General features: G+C 44.0%; 1 protein-coding gene across 4 annotated transcripts in view; it reads left to right on the top strand.

The window, feature by feature from the left end:
• adcy3 (adenylate cyclase 3) overlaps positions 1–14,259 on the top strand; it is a 43,930-nt gene that overhangs the window by 26,874 nt on the left and 2,797 nt on the right. For all 4 annotated transcript variants that reach the window (XM_023330943.1, XM_023330944.1, XM_023330945.1 and 1 more), the window contains 5 exons: positions 1,389–1,547; positions 3,844–3,990; positions 8,543–8,656; positions 9,875–10,001; positions 11,607–11,731. In XM_023330943.1, coding sequence (XP_023186711.1) covers positions 1,389–1,547; positions 3,844–3,990; positions 8,543–8,656; positions 9,875–10,001; positions 11,607–11,731 — 672 coding nt within the window. The remainder of the gene's footprint in view (positions 1–1,388; positions 1,548–3,843; positions 3,991–8,542; positions 8,657–9,874; positions 10,002–11,606; positions 11,732–14,259) is intronic.

Here is a 14,259-nt window from a genome sequence, read left to right on the forward strand (position 1 = left end):
GTTTCTAATTTAATTAAAAGACATAATATTTAAAACATGTAAGAGAAATAGAAATTAAAACAATTTCACCCCCCCCCCCCCGTCCCCCTGTTTTACGGCCCTGCCTGTCTGCTGGTCCCACCAGATGTTTACATAGGATGGACCCAACTCTGACAATCTGTAGCTGACATCTCTGTGTTTACGTACAGACAAACCTACATGATCAAGATCTGGTCAAATCCATTAAGGCTCCAGATCGCACAACAGTCACCTGGGTTAACGTATGCACCAGCTCTGGGTTGGGTTGGGATCATGAACCGCTCTGACACTTCAGAAAAGCTTTGGCTCTGATCCAGTCCGGGTCTGGACCAAATCTGCCTAAAAATGAAATAATAATTCTGTATTTGCGCCACATCTGGCCCAAATGCAGTATTTATAGAACTATGGCGATATTTTCTTTCCATCCATTTCGATAAAAAAAAAAAGACATCAAGCTCATGTCTGTATATGGATCCAGACCAAATGCTCATCCACACTTTGCCCAGAGCAGATCATTTTTTGCTGTCAAGTCGAAAAATAATTTCCTCAATAGTTTTCTTTCCTCTTTGCTTGTCCGAAAGTCAGCCATGCAAAGAGGGCAAGACAAGTGAAATATTTTGAACAACACATGCATCAGGCCCATGGAGTTATTTTCGGAAACCACAGAGAAATAAATTTTTTGTAAAAATGGTTTCTTTTTACTTATTTTATTTTCAATATCGATGGCTACTTACCGGTCGAGACTTCGCATATTTGCTGCGGATGCTAGCGAGGAAACTTCACGACTGGATTTGTTGCACAGGTGGCATCCTATCACAGTTCCACACCGGAATTCACTGAGCTCCTGAGAGCTACCCATTCAAAAAAACAGTCTGCATGCTTAGGTGCTTCATTTTATACACCTGTTGCTATGGAAGTGATTGGAACACCTGATTCTGATCATTTGAATGGGTGAGCAAATATTTTGGCAATATAGTGTGTATATCTCCAAGTTAAGTAAACATAACAGGACAGTGTTAATAAGAGTTCATCCAGCAATCGGTGGGTTGCCAGTTCAGTTCCTCCTCTGTCAGCCTCTGAAGTGTCTTGGCGAAGGACACAACGATAGAGGGCCTGGTGGTGCCGGTGAATGGCAGCCTTGTTTCTGTCAGACTGTCCCAGGCCAAATGTGGCTACAATCCAGCAGCACCATCAGCATATGAATGCATATGTCAATGGATGAATTAAAATGTGAAATGCATGAAGTGCTTTGGCCGTTTACCCAGACGTGTGGTAAAACAAGCTCTTATGAGCCTTTAATTCTATGCATGTCTGATGCTAATATTAATATTATTAGTTAATAATGCTTATATCAACTGTCCTGGTTGAAGGTGGAGAAGCTTGCTCGCACGCTTTTCTTATGGAAGATAGAAGTCCATGAGCAGAAGGAGAAAGTATATGAAATGAGGCGCTGGAATGAAGCTCTCGTAACAAACATGTTACCTGAACACGTGGCTCGACACTTCCTGGGTTCCAAGAAAAGGGATGAGGTAAGACTTTTGTTGTTACAATTAGTTTTTACTTTTCTAAACCTCAGGCCAGTGCACACCCCCTGAGATCATAAATCCAGTTCATTATTTCCATTTGTGGAAAATTCTAAATGGTCTAAAGGTAAAGCAAAACTTGATGTGCAGAAAATTATTTTAAGTAAATCTGTTAGGTTCGACATTGATTGCCCTAATTTATTAAGAACAATTTTGTTTTTTAAATCTTGTACATCTTGTTTTATATAATTCAGTAAAAAGTTGGACTTTTACTTTAGTTGTCAATTGATCGAAATTACTTAAGTTACTCATGGCACCCAAGTGAGTTCTGAGCCATTTACAGCTCAATTAGGGTATGCTAAGTGAAGACTTTACGGTGACCCTCTATGATAAAAGAAACTTGAAAAAGAAAATGAAATAAATTTGAGAGTGATGATCAGAAAAGATAAAGGCTTTATGAGAAGACATTTTGTGAAGAGGAGTCACTCTAAAACATACTAAACTGTGGACTAAACTATCAGATATATTTATATACTACATTTCAGCAACAAGGCAGTTCAAAGTATATAGCAAAACAATAGATGTTCAACATTGTTATGAAAGTTATTTATGTAAAGTTAGATTCTGGCTAGTTTTTGGGTTATGCTTTTCTAATTAAAAGAAAACTAAAAAGTTGCAGGAGTTTTAAATTAAAAAGGGAGGCAAATAGTATACTGATATTATGTATTGATGCTGGTTCTACAGTAGTTAGTGGGGTTATAGTAATACCCACCAGCATATGCTCACATATAAGGTTGCAACGTTACGTTCTGTTGTCTTGGTTACCAATATAACTAACTGAAGCATCCACATCAGTGTCTGGATCTGTCATGTTTGTTACTAATCATTTGACCCACATACAGGACACACTCAGGAGACAGATGAATCAGTGAAATAAAGTTTATTGTACATAAAGAAATGAATGAGCTTTCTTTGTCCGGGGACCGGAATGGCTGGGGGGGATCTGGAGCACTGAGGACAGAGGAGATGAGAAGTGAGCTCAGCTTGACAGATTGGAAATGAGAGATTGAGAGGATGACTTCACTTCTGCTGTGGAGATAAATCTGGCAGGGGGGAAGTAAGGCTGGTGCTTGGTTTCTTGAGGTGTTTGGTCCAGGTGGGGGTGAAACTGTTTCTAGGGAATCCAGAGAGACAGAGCGGTGATGATTGCTAGGTGGTTGTTTTCATTGGAGGGCAGACAGGTAGCAGCACAGGAAGAGGATTATTGATTACCGTACTACCCTACCCTCTGGTGGAATCTTGAACCAGAGGTTTCTTTATGGAGTTTCTTGTTGTCGAAGGGGAAGGACTCGGGAGACACAAACGGTAACACCCAGAGCTCCACTAGAGAATCTGCAAGGAGATCACAAAGGAGAGTTGAGTAAAACTCTCAGAGACTCGAAGAGCAAACACTGAGGAGCTTAGAGTACCATGAATGGCTTACGCTCAGGCACTGAAGGACTGGCGACTGGCTTCTCTTATACACTGGCTGATGATGCAGATTGGTCTCAGGTGTGTGGAATGAACACCTGAGACCACCCTCTGGGCAATGCAGCCTCCTGTCTCCATCTGGTGGATGACTAGAGGAAATGGAAGAAAAAACCCAAAGAAACCAAAACTCCAGCTTCCCAACAGGATCGCTCCTTCATGTAAAGCATTAGACAAGAAGCCAACTATATTACAATGATCATCCAACTCAATTAATTAAGTTTGTACAACTCAATTTACTAGTTTTTTTAAAAAAAACTGAATTCAGTAAGTGTGTTTAACATGACAAATTTAAGTCACTGTTACTCAAATCATTTTTTCTAATAATTCAAATAGCTTTAACTTAATTCTACAAAAAGTTTCAGCTCAAACTTTTATGTTGTTCTAAACTAAAAAACTAAAATATCCATAATTACATTATCACTCACATTGTAATTCCAACTTGTTTTTATTTCACTTACTTAACAAGGTAAAACCCCATTGAGATCCAGATCGTATTTGCAAGAGGGACCTGGGTAACAAGTAATGAGAGTTTTCTGTGTACATTAACATGCTTTTATAATAATAAGAATTATACATTTTATTTCTCATGCCCTTTATAGCTTGAGATCTTAAAGAGCAGAAAGCGCTAACATAAAGAGGATTACCATATGCAAACGTTTGAGAAAATGGAACAATTGATTTTACAATGAAGCCTTAAAATACTCAGGAAATAACAGATTGAAATGTCACTTTATCTTGCTTCCAAATTGATTTATGCATTTCTTTTTTTCAGGAGTTGTACAGCCAGTCATACGATGAGATTGGTGTCATGTTTGCCTCAATTCCCAACTTCTCTGACTTTTACACAGAGGAGAGCATCAATAATGGTGGCATTGAATGTCTACGGTTCCTCAACGAGATCATCTCAGATTTTGATAGTGTAAGTATTGTGCCCCTAAGATGTGGGATAGTTAGTTTGTAACTAAAATGTATTCACAATTTAAAGGTTACTTAAACCTTAAAGGTTAGGAAGGTTATTTCTAATATCCTTGATAGTTATTAAATAACAGGTGAGGTAAGTTACTTCAATGACTAATACCTATACTACAGACTTGTAGGGGATGTTGGGCCTGATCAGAAAATTCTGAATTTGTGGGAGCCTAGGTCTGAGCAACAACAGAGGAAAACATACAGAGTTTGTGAGAGAAGAAAATTAACTCATTGAAATATTTGGATCCAAGTTTACAAATAAACAAAATTGAGCGAGAGGCGGGGTCACCCTGGACAGGTTGCCAGTCCATTGCAGGGCAACACACAGACAGACTGGACGAACAACCATGCACACACACTCACACCAATTTAGACAGGCCAATCAACCTGACAGTCATGTTTTTGGACTGTGGGAGGAAGCCGGAGAACCCGGGGAGAACCCACCATGCACAGGGAGAACATGCAAACTCCACGCAGAAAGACCCCGGGCCGGGAATCAAACCCAGGACTGTGCTACTAACTGTACCACTGTGCAGCCCAGCTAATATTTGGTATTTATAAAAAAATATATTATTGCAGCCTTTAAAGTGCTAATGAAGTACATTCACAACAACACAATGATTTAACATCAGAATATGGATTGGAAGCACACATTGGCAGTAGGAAGGAGAGCAGCAGAAATGGACTGAAGAGGGGACAGTGGGAGATCGAGATTGAAGTGGAGCCGTGCCAACAGCGTGAGCGGAGCTTTTGAGCATAGATAAAAAAGAAGAACAAAAAAAAGCTAGTGATCTCCATGAAAAGGAGTGAGAACCCGGCAGATTGTAAGGTCGTATGGAGGTTGTGCAGCAGCTTGCTTGACACTCGACTGAGGAGCAGGACGCCGGACTTTATGAAGGAAGTGAAGCCTAATGATTGGAGGAGATGGCTGGGTAGGAGGAGCCTGATTAGGTGATTAGCTGAGCAGGTGAGATGAAGAGTCTTCCTGATTGAATTTACACTGGGCTTCATATAAGGAACATAATAAAACTAAAGGACTGAACTAAGGTAAAACAGAGAAAGTTGATCTAATCAAAGAAAGAGACTAAGGAACACCAACTACGGCTCCAGCACCAAGACTGGATACCAGAACATTGGCTCGCCCGAGTCTGAGCTATGATCTAATGAGTTCCAACGTCCTCCCACTTACAAACAAAGCCCTCTCAGCTAGAGGAGAGGGAGATAGAGAAGGGGGAAAAAATTCAATTCTAGACAAGGAACACACATGCCATCTCACTGTACAATAAAAGCTAAATCATTGTTCTGCACTAATCAGTCCGATTTTGCACAACTGCACTGTGGCACACTTGCTGTACATATATTTACATATACATATCTGCATTTTTTTCTGAATCTTTGCAAGGACTGCTCTTAAGTTGCTTTTTATATTAACTACTACTCAGTGGTGTCATGAAGTGCGGGTGGTGAGAGTGGTGAGGCAGACGCAGCGGACCCAGGTATGATGAAAATGAGATGTTTAATGGTAATAAGTCCAGCACAAGCAGCAGGCACAAGGAAACACTGACCAGGACTAGACTGAACATTGACGACGACAAACTAGATTCTACATTGACGAGGACCCGACGAGGAACAAGGAACACAGGTGGAGTTAAATACATGGGAGGGTAATGACAGAACGAGACACACCTGGGAACAATCAAGGGGAGGACAGGACAACGAAGAGACGCAAGGACACAAAAAACTCTAAATGAACAAAGAAAACACAGATCCTGACAGTACCCCCCCCTCAAGGGCGGCTACCAGACGCCCACAAAACAAAAACACAACAAGGGTGGGCGGAGGGGCGCTGGACGGGGGGCCAGAGTCCAGAAAAAACCAAAAACAACCCACCGTTGTGGGCGGAAACACCGGGAGGGCCAAGAGTCCAAAAAGAAACAAAAAACTACCCACAGGGTGGGCGGAGGCAAAGGAGGCGGGAACCACGGAGGTGGTCCGGCGGTCGTCCGCGGCGGCGGGAACCGCGGCGGCGGGAACCACGGAGGTGGTCCGGCAGTCGTCCGCGGCGCTGGAGGCGGGAACCACGGAGGCGGTCCGGCGGCCGTCCGCGGCGCTGGAGGCGGGGACCACGGAGGCGGTCCGGCGGCCGTCCGCGGCGCTGGAGGCGGGGACCACGGAGGCGGGATCCACGGAGGCAGTCCGGCGGCCGTCCGCGGCGCTGGAGGCGGGAACCACGGAGGCGGTCCGGCGGCCGTCCGCGGCGCTGGAGGCGGGAACCACGGAGGCGGTCCGGCGGGAGGCGGGAACCACGGAGGTGGTCCGGCGGCCGTCCCCGGCGCTGGAGGTGGCGATGAGTCCCGGGGGCCGCCCACAGACGGCGACGACGAGCCCCCCGAGGCAGGGTCTCTGGTGGAGCACAGGGGGTCTCGGTCGGAACACTGGGGGTCTGGGTCTCGGGTGGAACGCTGGGGGTCTCGGTCTCGGGTGGAACGCAGGGAGTCTCGGTCTCGGGTGGAACACAGGGAGTCTCGGTCTCGGGTGGAACGCAGGGAGTCTCGGTCGGAACGCAGGGAGTCTCGGTCTCAGGAGGAACGCAGGAGGTCAGGGTCTCAGGAGGAACGCAGGAGGTCAGGGTCTCAGGAGGAACGCAGGAGGTCAGGGTCTCAGGAGGAACGCAGGAGGTCAGGGTCTCAGGAGGAACGCAGAAGGTCAGGGTCTCAGGAGGAACGCAGAAGGTCAGGGTCTCAGGAGGAACGCAGAAGGTCTCGGGAGTCGGGGTCTCAGAGGGAACGTAGAGGGTCTCGGGAGTCGGGGTCTCGGAAGGAACGTAGAGGGTCTCGGGAGTCGGGGTCTCGGAAGGAACGTAGAGGGTCTGGGTCTCGGTAGGAACACAGGGAGTCTCTGGAGGAACACAGGGAGTCTGAGTCGGAGCGCTGGGGGTCTGGGTCTCGGAAGGAACACTGGGAGTCTCGGAAGGAACACTGGGAGTCTCGGAAGGATCGCCGGCTGGAACGCCGGCTGACTCGGCCTCGGGTGCGCCGGCTGGAACGCCGGCTGACTCGGCCTCGGGTGCGCCGGCTGGAACGCCGGCTGACTCGGCCTCGGGTGCGCCGGAGCGAAGCCTTGGAACCGGCCGCGTAGGCGAGCCGCAGCGAAGCCTTGGAACCGGCCGCGGAGGCGAGCCGCAGCGAAGCCTTGGAACCGGCCGCGGAGGCGAGCCGCAGCGAAGCCTTGGAACCGGCCGCGGGGGCGAGCCGCAGCGAAGCCTTGGAACCGGGGGCGAGCCGCAGCGAAGCCTTGGAACCGGCCGCGGAGGCGAGCCGCAGCGAAGCCTTGGAACCGGCCGCGGAGGCGAGCCGCAGCGAAGCCTTGGAACCGGCCGCGGGGGCGAGCCGCAGCGAAGCCTTGGAACCGGCTGCGGGGGTGACAGCTCCGGAAGGCGACGAGGGGCCGGGTCCACCGGCGGCTCACGTCGCTGTCTCCGGGCTGACCGTGGAGGTGGCGGCTCCGGAAAGCGACGAGGGGCCGGGTCCGCCGGCGGCTCACGTCGCTGTCTCCGGGCTGACCGTGGAGGTGGCGGCTCCGGAAAGCGACGAGGGGCCGGGTCTGCCGGCGGCTCACGTCGCTGTCTCCGGGCTGACAGCGGAGGTGACGGATCCGGAAGGCGACGAGGGGCCGGGTTCACCGGCGGCTCACGTCGCTGTCTCCCCCGGCGTGAGTAACGGCGGGGGCCGAATCCGGAGGGCTTTGGGGTGGTGACTGGAGGGATCTGACATTTTCCAAATGCCAGGGTATAGTCTGAGTCCAGTCCCAACTCCTCCAGCAGCAGCGGAGATGGCAGGATCTCTACGTCCTTGTAGAGATCCCGCTGAGCCAACTCCAACTGCTGCTGGAACCATGCCTCCTGGTCGTGCTGGGCCATATGCTGCATTCTCACCGTTCGGTCGGGTCGGGTCCTACTGTCATGAAGTGCGGGTGGTGAGAGTGGTGAGGCAGACGCAGCGGACCCAGGTATGATGAAAATGAGATGTTTAATGGTAATAAGTCCAGCACAAGCAGCAGGCACAAGGAAACACTGACCAGGACTAGACTGAACATTGACGACGACAAACTAGATTCTACATTGACGAGGACCCGACGAGGAACAAGGAACACAGGTGGAGTTAAATACATGGGAGGGTAATGACAGAACGAGACACACCTGGGAACAATCAAGGGGAGGACAGGACAACGAAGAGACGCAAGGACACAAAAAACTCTAAATGAACACAGAAAACACAGATCCTGACAAGTGGTAGTTGTTATTGTGTCTTGTCTCTATGCTGTAACTGTGAAGTAATTTCCCTGCTGGGATGAATAAAGTACTTCTATTCTATTCTATTCTATAATAATAAAGCTAGAATCAAATCCCAAAACAAATCAAGACAACGCAGGTCCTGAAAATATTCTTGATATCATGTTGAATTAATAAAGTTCTTATCTTTCTTTATATGCATCAATGTCAGCTACTGGATGAGCCCAAATTTCGCTACATCACAAAGATCAAGACCATTGGGAGCACATACATGGCAGCATCAGGTGTCACCTCTGATGTCAATGATGGTTACAAGTGCATGAAGGTAAGCAGATTACCTAATTTCTCTTAAGTAATGTTTGGGTCACTGGTGAGTGGCAACGGTGTCTTTGTTAGCATTGCTCCCTTGTATCTTAAATCCGTTTTTTAGTGGTAATCCTTCATTTAGTTGTTTGCCAACTGTCATTAGACAGAAGTAAAAGAAGAGGAGCCAATCGCAGTCCCTAGAAGACAGCATCACAATTTGTAACAGGGTCAAACACCTCTCCTCAATAAAAGAATACAGTATATATATAAACTTATTATGAATGTCATCATTGTCATGATGGGTCCTAGTTTCTTTACCCACATACAGAACACCACAAGGAGAAGAGATGATCAGATAAATAAAAGTTTATTTTAACAATGATGAAAAGTGAGATTGTGTGGTTCTTGTTCTTGGGTTGGTAACCAGGGTTGTCTGTACGCTGAAGAGCAGTGAGAAAGAGATGGTGAGTGTGAGGTTGTCGGAAAGTGGAACTTCAGGAAGAACTAGACTGATGTTGCTTGAGATGAAGATGAATGTCCGCCTGGGGGATAATACAGTGGTTTCCGGGGTAGGGTCTCTTTGTAGGTGTCCTTGAAGTGAGCCGGGTTCCAGTGTGAGGTCTTGATGAAGTGAGTTCTTTATTAGTGATGTAGAGGCTGCAGTGGAGGGCAGACAGGTAAGTTCAGGTGCGGAGGAACGAGGAGCGAAACGACTGCCAGCTGAGAATCTAGGAACGGTTTATGGCTAATCTGCTGAGGCGAACAAGGGACTCGGGCAACCAGTGGATAACAATCCATGGCGTCTCGAGGGGAGAAATCCAGAGAGCCATGGACTTGGGCTTCACAGGGATATTTCCAAGGCGTCTCAAGGAAACACCTGAGAGAGAGGCAACAAGAATCTATTACTAGAAGCAACTTCAGAGAGCAAACTCGGAGGGGCGCAGAGTACCATTACTGGCAAACACTCAGGTGACAAAGTGCTGGCAGCCTGCTCCTCATATACTCCTGGATGATAGGTGATGAATCACAGGTGTGCTGACCTGAGTCAGGGGGCAGGCCCTCCAGGAAGTTGCAGCCTCTAGGCACCATCTAGTGGATGAAGAGGGAAGCAGCAGGCAACAGAAAAATCCCCACAAAGAGCCAAAACCCTGGTTCCCAACAATCATAATTCATTGTTATCTGCTTTTCACAAATGTTAATCATCTTTATGCTACAGCATTGTATTTCTCTCTTACAGAAGGAAGAGCAGTCTGACAGAGAGCGGTGGCAGCACCTGGCAGACTTGGCAGACTTTGCTCTGGCCATGAAGGTGACACTAATGAACATCAACTACCAGTCATTCAACAACTTCATGCTACGCATTGGTACGACCTTTTCCTTTACCTAGGCATTATTGGAGCATGTTGTAGAGTATAAGCCAAAGGTTTGCAAACAAGGTCTGATTTGTTTGCAAATCTGAAATAGCATAGTTTCATGCAGAGTGAAACTATGCTATGTATAGAAATGCATGTCATAACCAGAATAGGAAACAGAATTCCTTTTAATGTCATTGTGCACAAATAAAGCACAACGAAATTTAAAAATAGCAACTCTCAAAGGCAAGTCAGATATTGAATAAAATAATAATAAATAAAAATATATCTTAATTTTTTATTATTTATTTTTTCCTGTATTTAACCAGGTAAAACCCCATTGAGATCTAGATCTCATTTTCAAGAGGGCAGAAATCTGCAACACACAACAACCTGGTTACACAAAAGAAAAACTAATTAATATAAATATAACCAATGTAGCATAAACACAGAACTGGGATGTTAAAAATAAATAAATACATAAATAAATAAATACTTAACATTGGTGTGTACGATGACTCAAAGAACTAGTGGGACGCATTATTTAATAGGCTGTTGTGTTTTGTGTTCCCTGTAAGTCCTTAACATTTTTCAAGATAGGGATCAGAATAACATTCATTTCTACATGAGTCCATGGCTCTCAAAGGACTAAGTTTTCACACCTTAAACTTTAAAGGTCAAACTAAATGTTTTCCTCTATAATTTTCTACTTTTTTGATAATTAAATTAACACAACAAAATGGAAAACTTTAACAGAATCAAAAGTTGAAACAAATAAATCAAATGTAAAAATTAAAAAAAAATTAAGTAAAACCAAAGTAAGTAATATAAATCAGCAGTTAAACATTCTGGTTCACTGATTAGGAGTAGAGAAAATAAAGTAACATGGAAACCTCAGACTGCAAGTGAAAACTATTTAAAATACAAATAAAATGTTTAAAAGAACAAATGCACACACTGTATTAGTACTACTGGAAAGCATTCAACATAAATTTTACAGAACATCTAAGCTCTCAGACAGGAACTAATACAAAAAATGCTAAGAATAAATAACACAATTAAAACTTACCATTTTTAACAAAATGTATAGTAAATAGTTCCAATTGTATTATTTTATAGTTATTCATACTTCACCAGGAACAGTGAGCAGATCCATTCACTGGCTAACACTGTGACACAACAGAAACAGAGACCTCTGCTGAAAGCAAAAAGTTTTTTCAGGCCTAAGGAAATGTTCAATGTTTTATTTATAAGGTTACTCCTTAGATTGAAAATTCTGAGATCAATATTTTCTTTTTCTTTGTGAAATTCACAAATGGAACTTCATTCTGCTCATAAAAAAGTAACAGAATTTTAGTTAAGTAAAATTTTATAAGTACACCCCTCACAGTTTTGTAAATATGTTATTACATCTTTTCATCAGACAACATTGAAGATTTGTCATTTTTATACAGTACAAAGTTAAAGGAAGTGTAGTCTTCCTTAAATTACAAGACAAATATGACCAATTAAGTAGTTTATAATACAGCTAAACATTCAATTTACTTTCACACCACTCCTGAAAAATCAATTAGCACTAATATGATCTTTCATTTAACATAAAACCCTCTCATACAGGCCTGAACAAAGGAGGAGTGCTAGCTGGAGTGATCGGTGCTCGGAAACCCCACTATGACATCTGGGGAAACACTGTGAATGTGGCCAGTCGGATGGAGTCCACAGGAGTGATGGGAAACATCCAGGTACAGCTCTCAGCGCTCCAAAAACAACTTGGTTACTAAGTTTATTCCATTTTTGGTGATTCTTAAGTGTTGGAAAGGTACTTGGTACAAATCATAACCGTAATATATTTGTGCAGTTAATGACTGAGGTAAGTAATTACTTCATGGACAACACTGATGTTTTAGCTTAAAAAACAAGTATTCCTGGATTTATTTGAGAACTAAATAAGAATGAGTTTTCTTTTAACTGACCAAATAATCAAGATTACGTTCATAATATGAAATATAATACACCTAAATATCAATTCACAAAATGTGAATTAAAATGACAGAAACAGAATGTCAGCACAAAACAAAACAGGCATTGTTATGCTTTATTTTCATGGTTCCTAAATCAAAATCACATGTTCTCACATCTAGTGCATCACATGTCCACCTTGAGTGTCATATAGACATATTTATATGTATACCAAGTGGTGGTTTCTGAAATGGGCGACGTGGAGCGGCAAAGCGCGGCTTCTCGTCTAGGGCGGCATGAGTTTTGTTATTTGCTCCTGCAGTCTTAAAACACAAACCAAAAAAGTATTTTTCTCTCTCAGACTGAGGAGTTTTGATTCAATGTCACTGACTGACTTAATAAACCAGGGGTGGGCACTCCTGGTCCTCGAGGGCCGGTGTCCTGCAACTTTTAGATGCATCTCTACTTCAACACACCTGAGTCAAATAATGAGGTCGTTAACAGGACTCTGGAGAACTTGACTGCACTTAGGAGGAGATTCAGCTGTTGGATTCAGGTGTGTTGGACCAGGGAGACATCTAAGAGTTGCAGGACACCGGCCCTCGAGGACCAGGAGTGCCCACCCCTGTAATAAACTGAACTTGGAAATTGTTTTGAGACTATTGAACAACAAAACAGCTGTTTTGATCATCAGAACGAGCAAACTGTTCATACTCCAGGTCATACAATGCTGGAGGGGGGTGACACAGGGGCGCCATATAGGGGGGGGGAAAGTTAGGACAATTCCAAGGGCCCCTGACCAACAGGGGGCCCTCCACATTTTTTTTTGTTCATAGAAATAAGACAAATGGGACCTTGTCAATTACAAAATTAATCATATTGTGTTTTCTAAAATTGATTTTAGCAGTAAAAATTAAATGTTACCACACCCAGACCAAAAAGCACAGATTTAACCCTGAACACCGCCCTGGATCGGCATGAAATGGTTGGATCCTGCTTGTTGCTTGACGGTGAGCAGCAGTCAGTAGAAAACCAGAACCACTGTGGCGGTTACTATGCTACTAAGAAAAATAATAGAGTTAGGTTTTCAAAAAAAAAAAAATAGAGGAGAGAGAAAAAGGCAAGCGTGTCAATTTGAAATCTCAATTCTCCGAGAGAAATGAGTAGACGTTGGGAGATTAGTTAGCTTAGCTACAGGCTACTGTTTACCTCCATTTCACTAGCATTTAATGAATTAAGGAAAGAAATGAGCAACATATCCATATATTTAACGTGTCCCTGTAGCTTTTACCACTGAACAACAGATGAGTCAGTCAGCAGCAGCTCTAACCCACGTCCCTCCTGACCCGTTCTCTCCTAAGTGAAATTAACGCTGCAGTATGTAACTTAAAAATATATATATTTTTACATATTTGTTAAAACTATCATTATGTTGTGACAGTATTGCATGAAAGATAATCTGTGAAAATCTATTTCCTCTGCTTTCTCCCACTACTATCTAGAAACAACTAATCAGAGACAAGAGAGTTTTAGTGCCATCAATCACAATCATATGTGGCTGCTCATCCTCCCTCCCCTTTTTCTGTGCTATGCTGTCGCTAGCGCAGCCTATTGTGAATGCTCAGTGTAGTTAGCATAGCTACCAATGACGGCAGATGAACAATTTTCTTGTAATGATAAGTTGTTTCTTCACCTTTAGCACATCTAGCAGTGAATGAAGTTGATTGACAGCACTAAGACCCTCCTCCTTGGTTGTTTTTGGTCAGAACGGTGCATTACTTTAGCTAGCAATAGTTGTTCAGGGAGCAGGTGGAGCAGATTGATATTTTCACAGATTATCTGTCTCATAGAAACTGTCATGACATGGTGACAACTTTAACAAATATGGAGAAAACATTTTTTTCATTAAAGTTCTATACTGCAGCTGAACAAAATGTAACAACATAGCATTTTTTGAGAAATCTGGATTGTTTTATGTATACTTTGCACATTGTGACTGTTGCAAGTGGGGAGAGACATTCAGCAAACTAAATCTAATAATAAAAAATTTAAGCAACCTATTTGCTGTATTGTATGCAGACTGTTGCATGTAAAATTCCCGAGCAGTAAATATTGTGCTAGTATCAGTATTGGACCAAAGAAAGCAAGGCAGTTGTAACCCTTTAAAATTGTGATGCTTTATCTGGGTCAGATAGACTCAAGAAACTGTAACAGCTGCTGCGCAGGGGAGGCGCAATTTAATTTTTTGTCATGAGGCCCAAGATTCCTGGCGGCGATCCTGTGTGACATGACAAAACAAGGTACATTGCTA

Source organism: Xiphophorus maculatus, chromosome 3 (genome assembly GCF_002775205.1).
Source record: "Xiphophorus maculatus strain JP 163 A chromosome 3, X_maculatus-5.0-male, whole genome shotgun sequence".
Taxonomy (NCBI): Eukaryota; Metazoa; Chordata; class Actinopteri; order Cyprinodontiformes; family Poeciliidae; genus Xiphophorus; species Xiphophorus maculatus.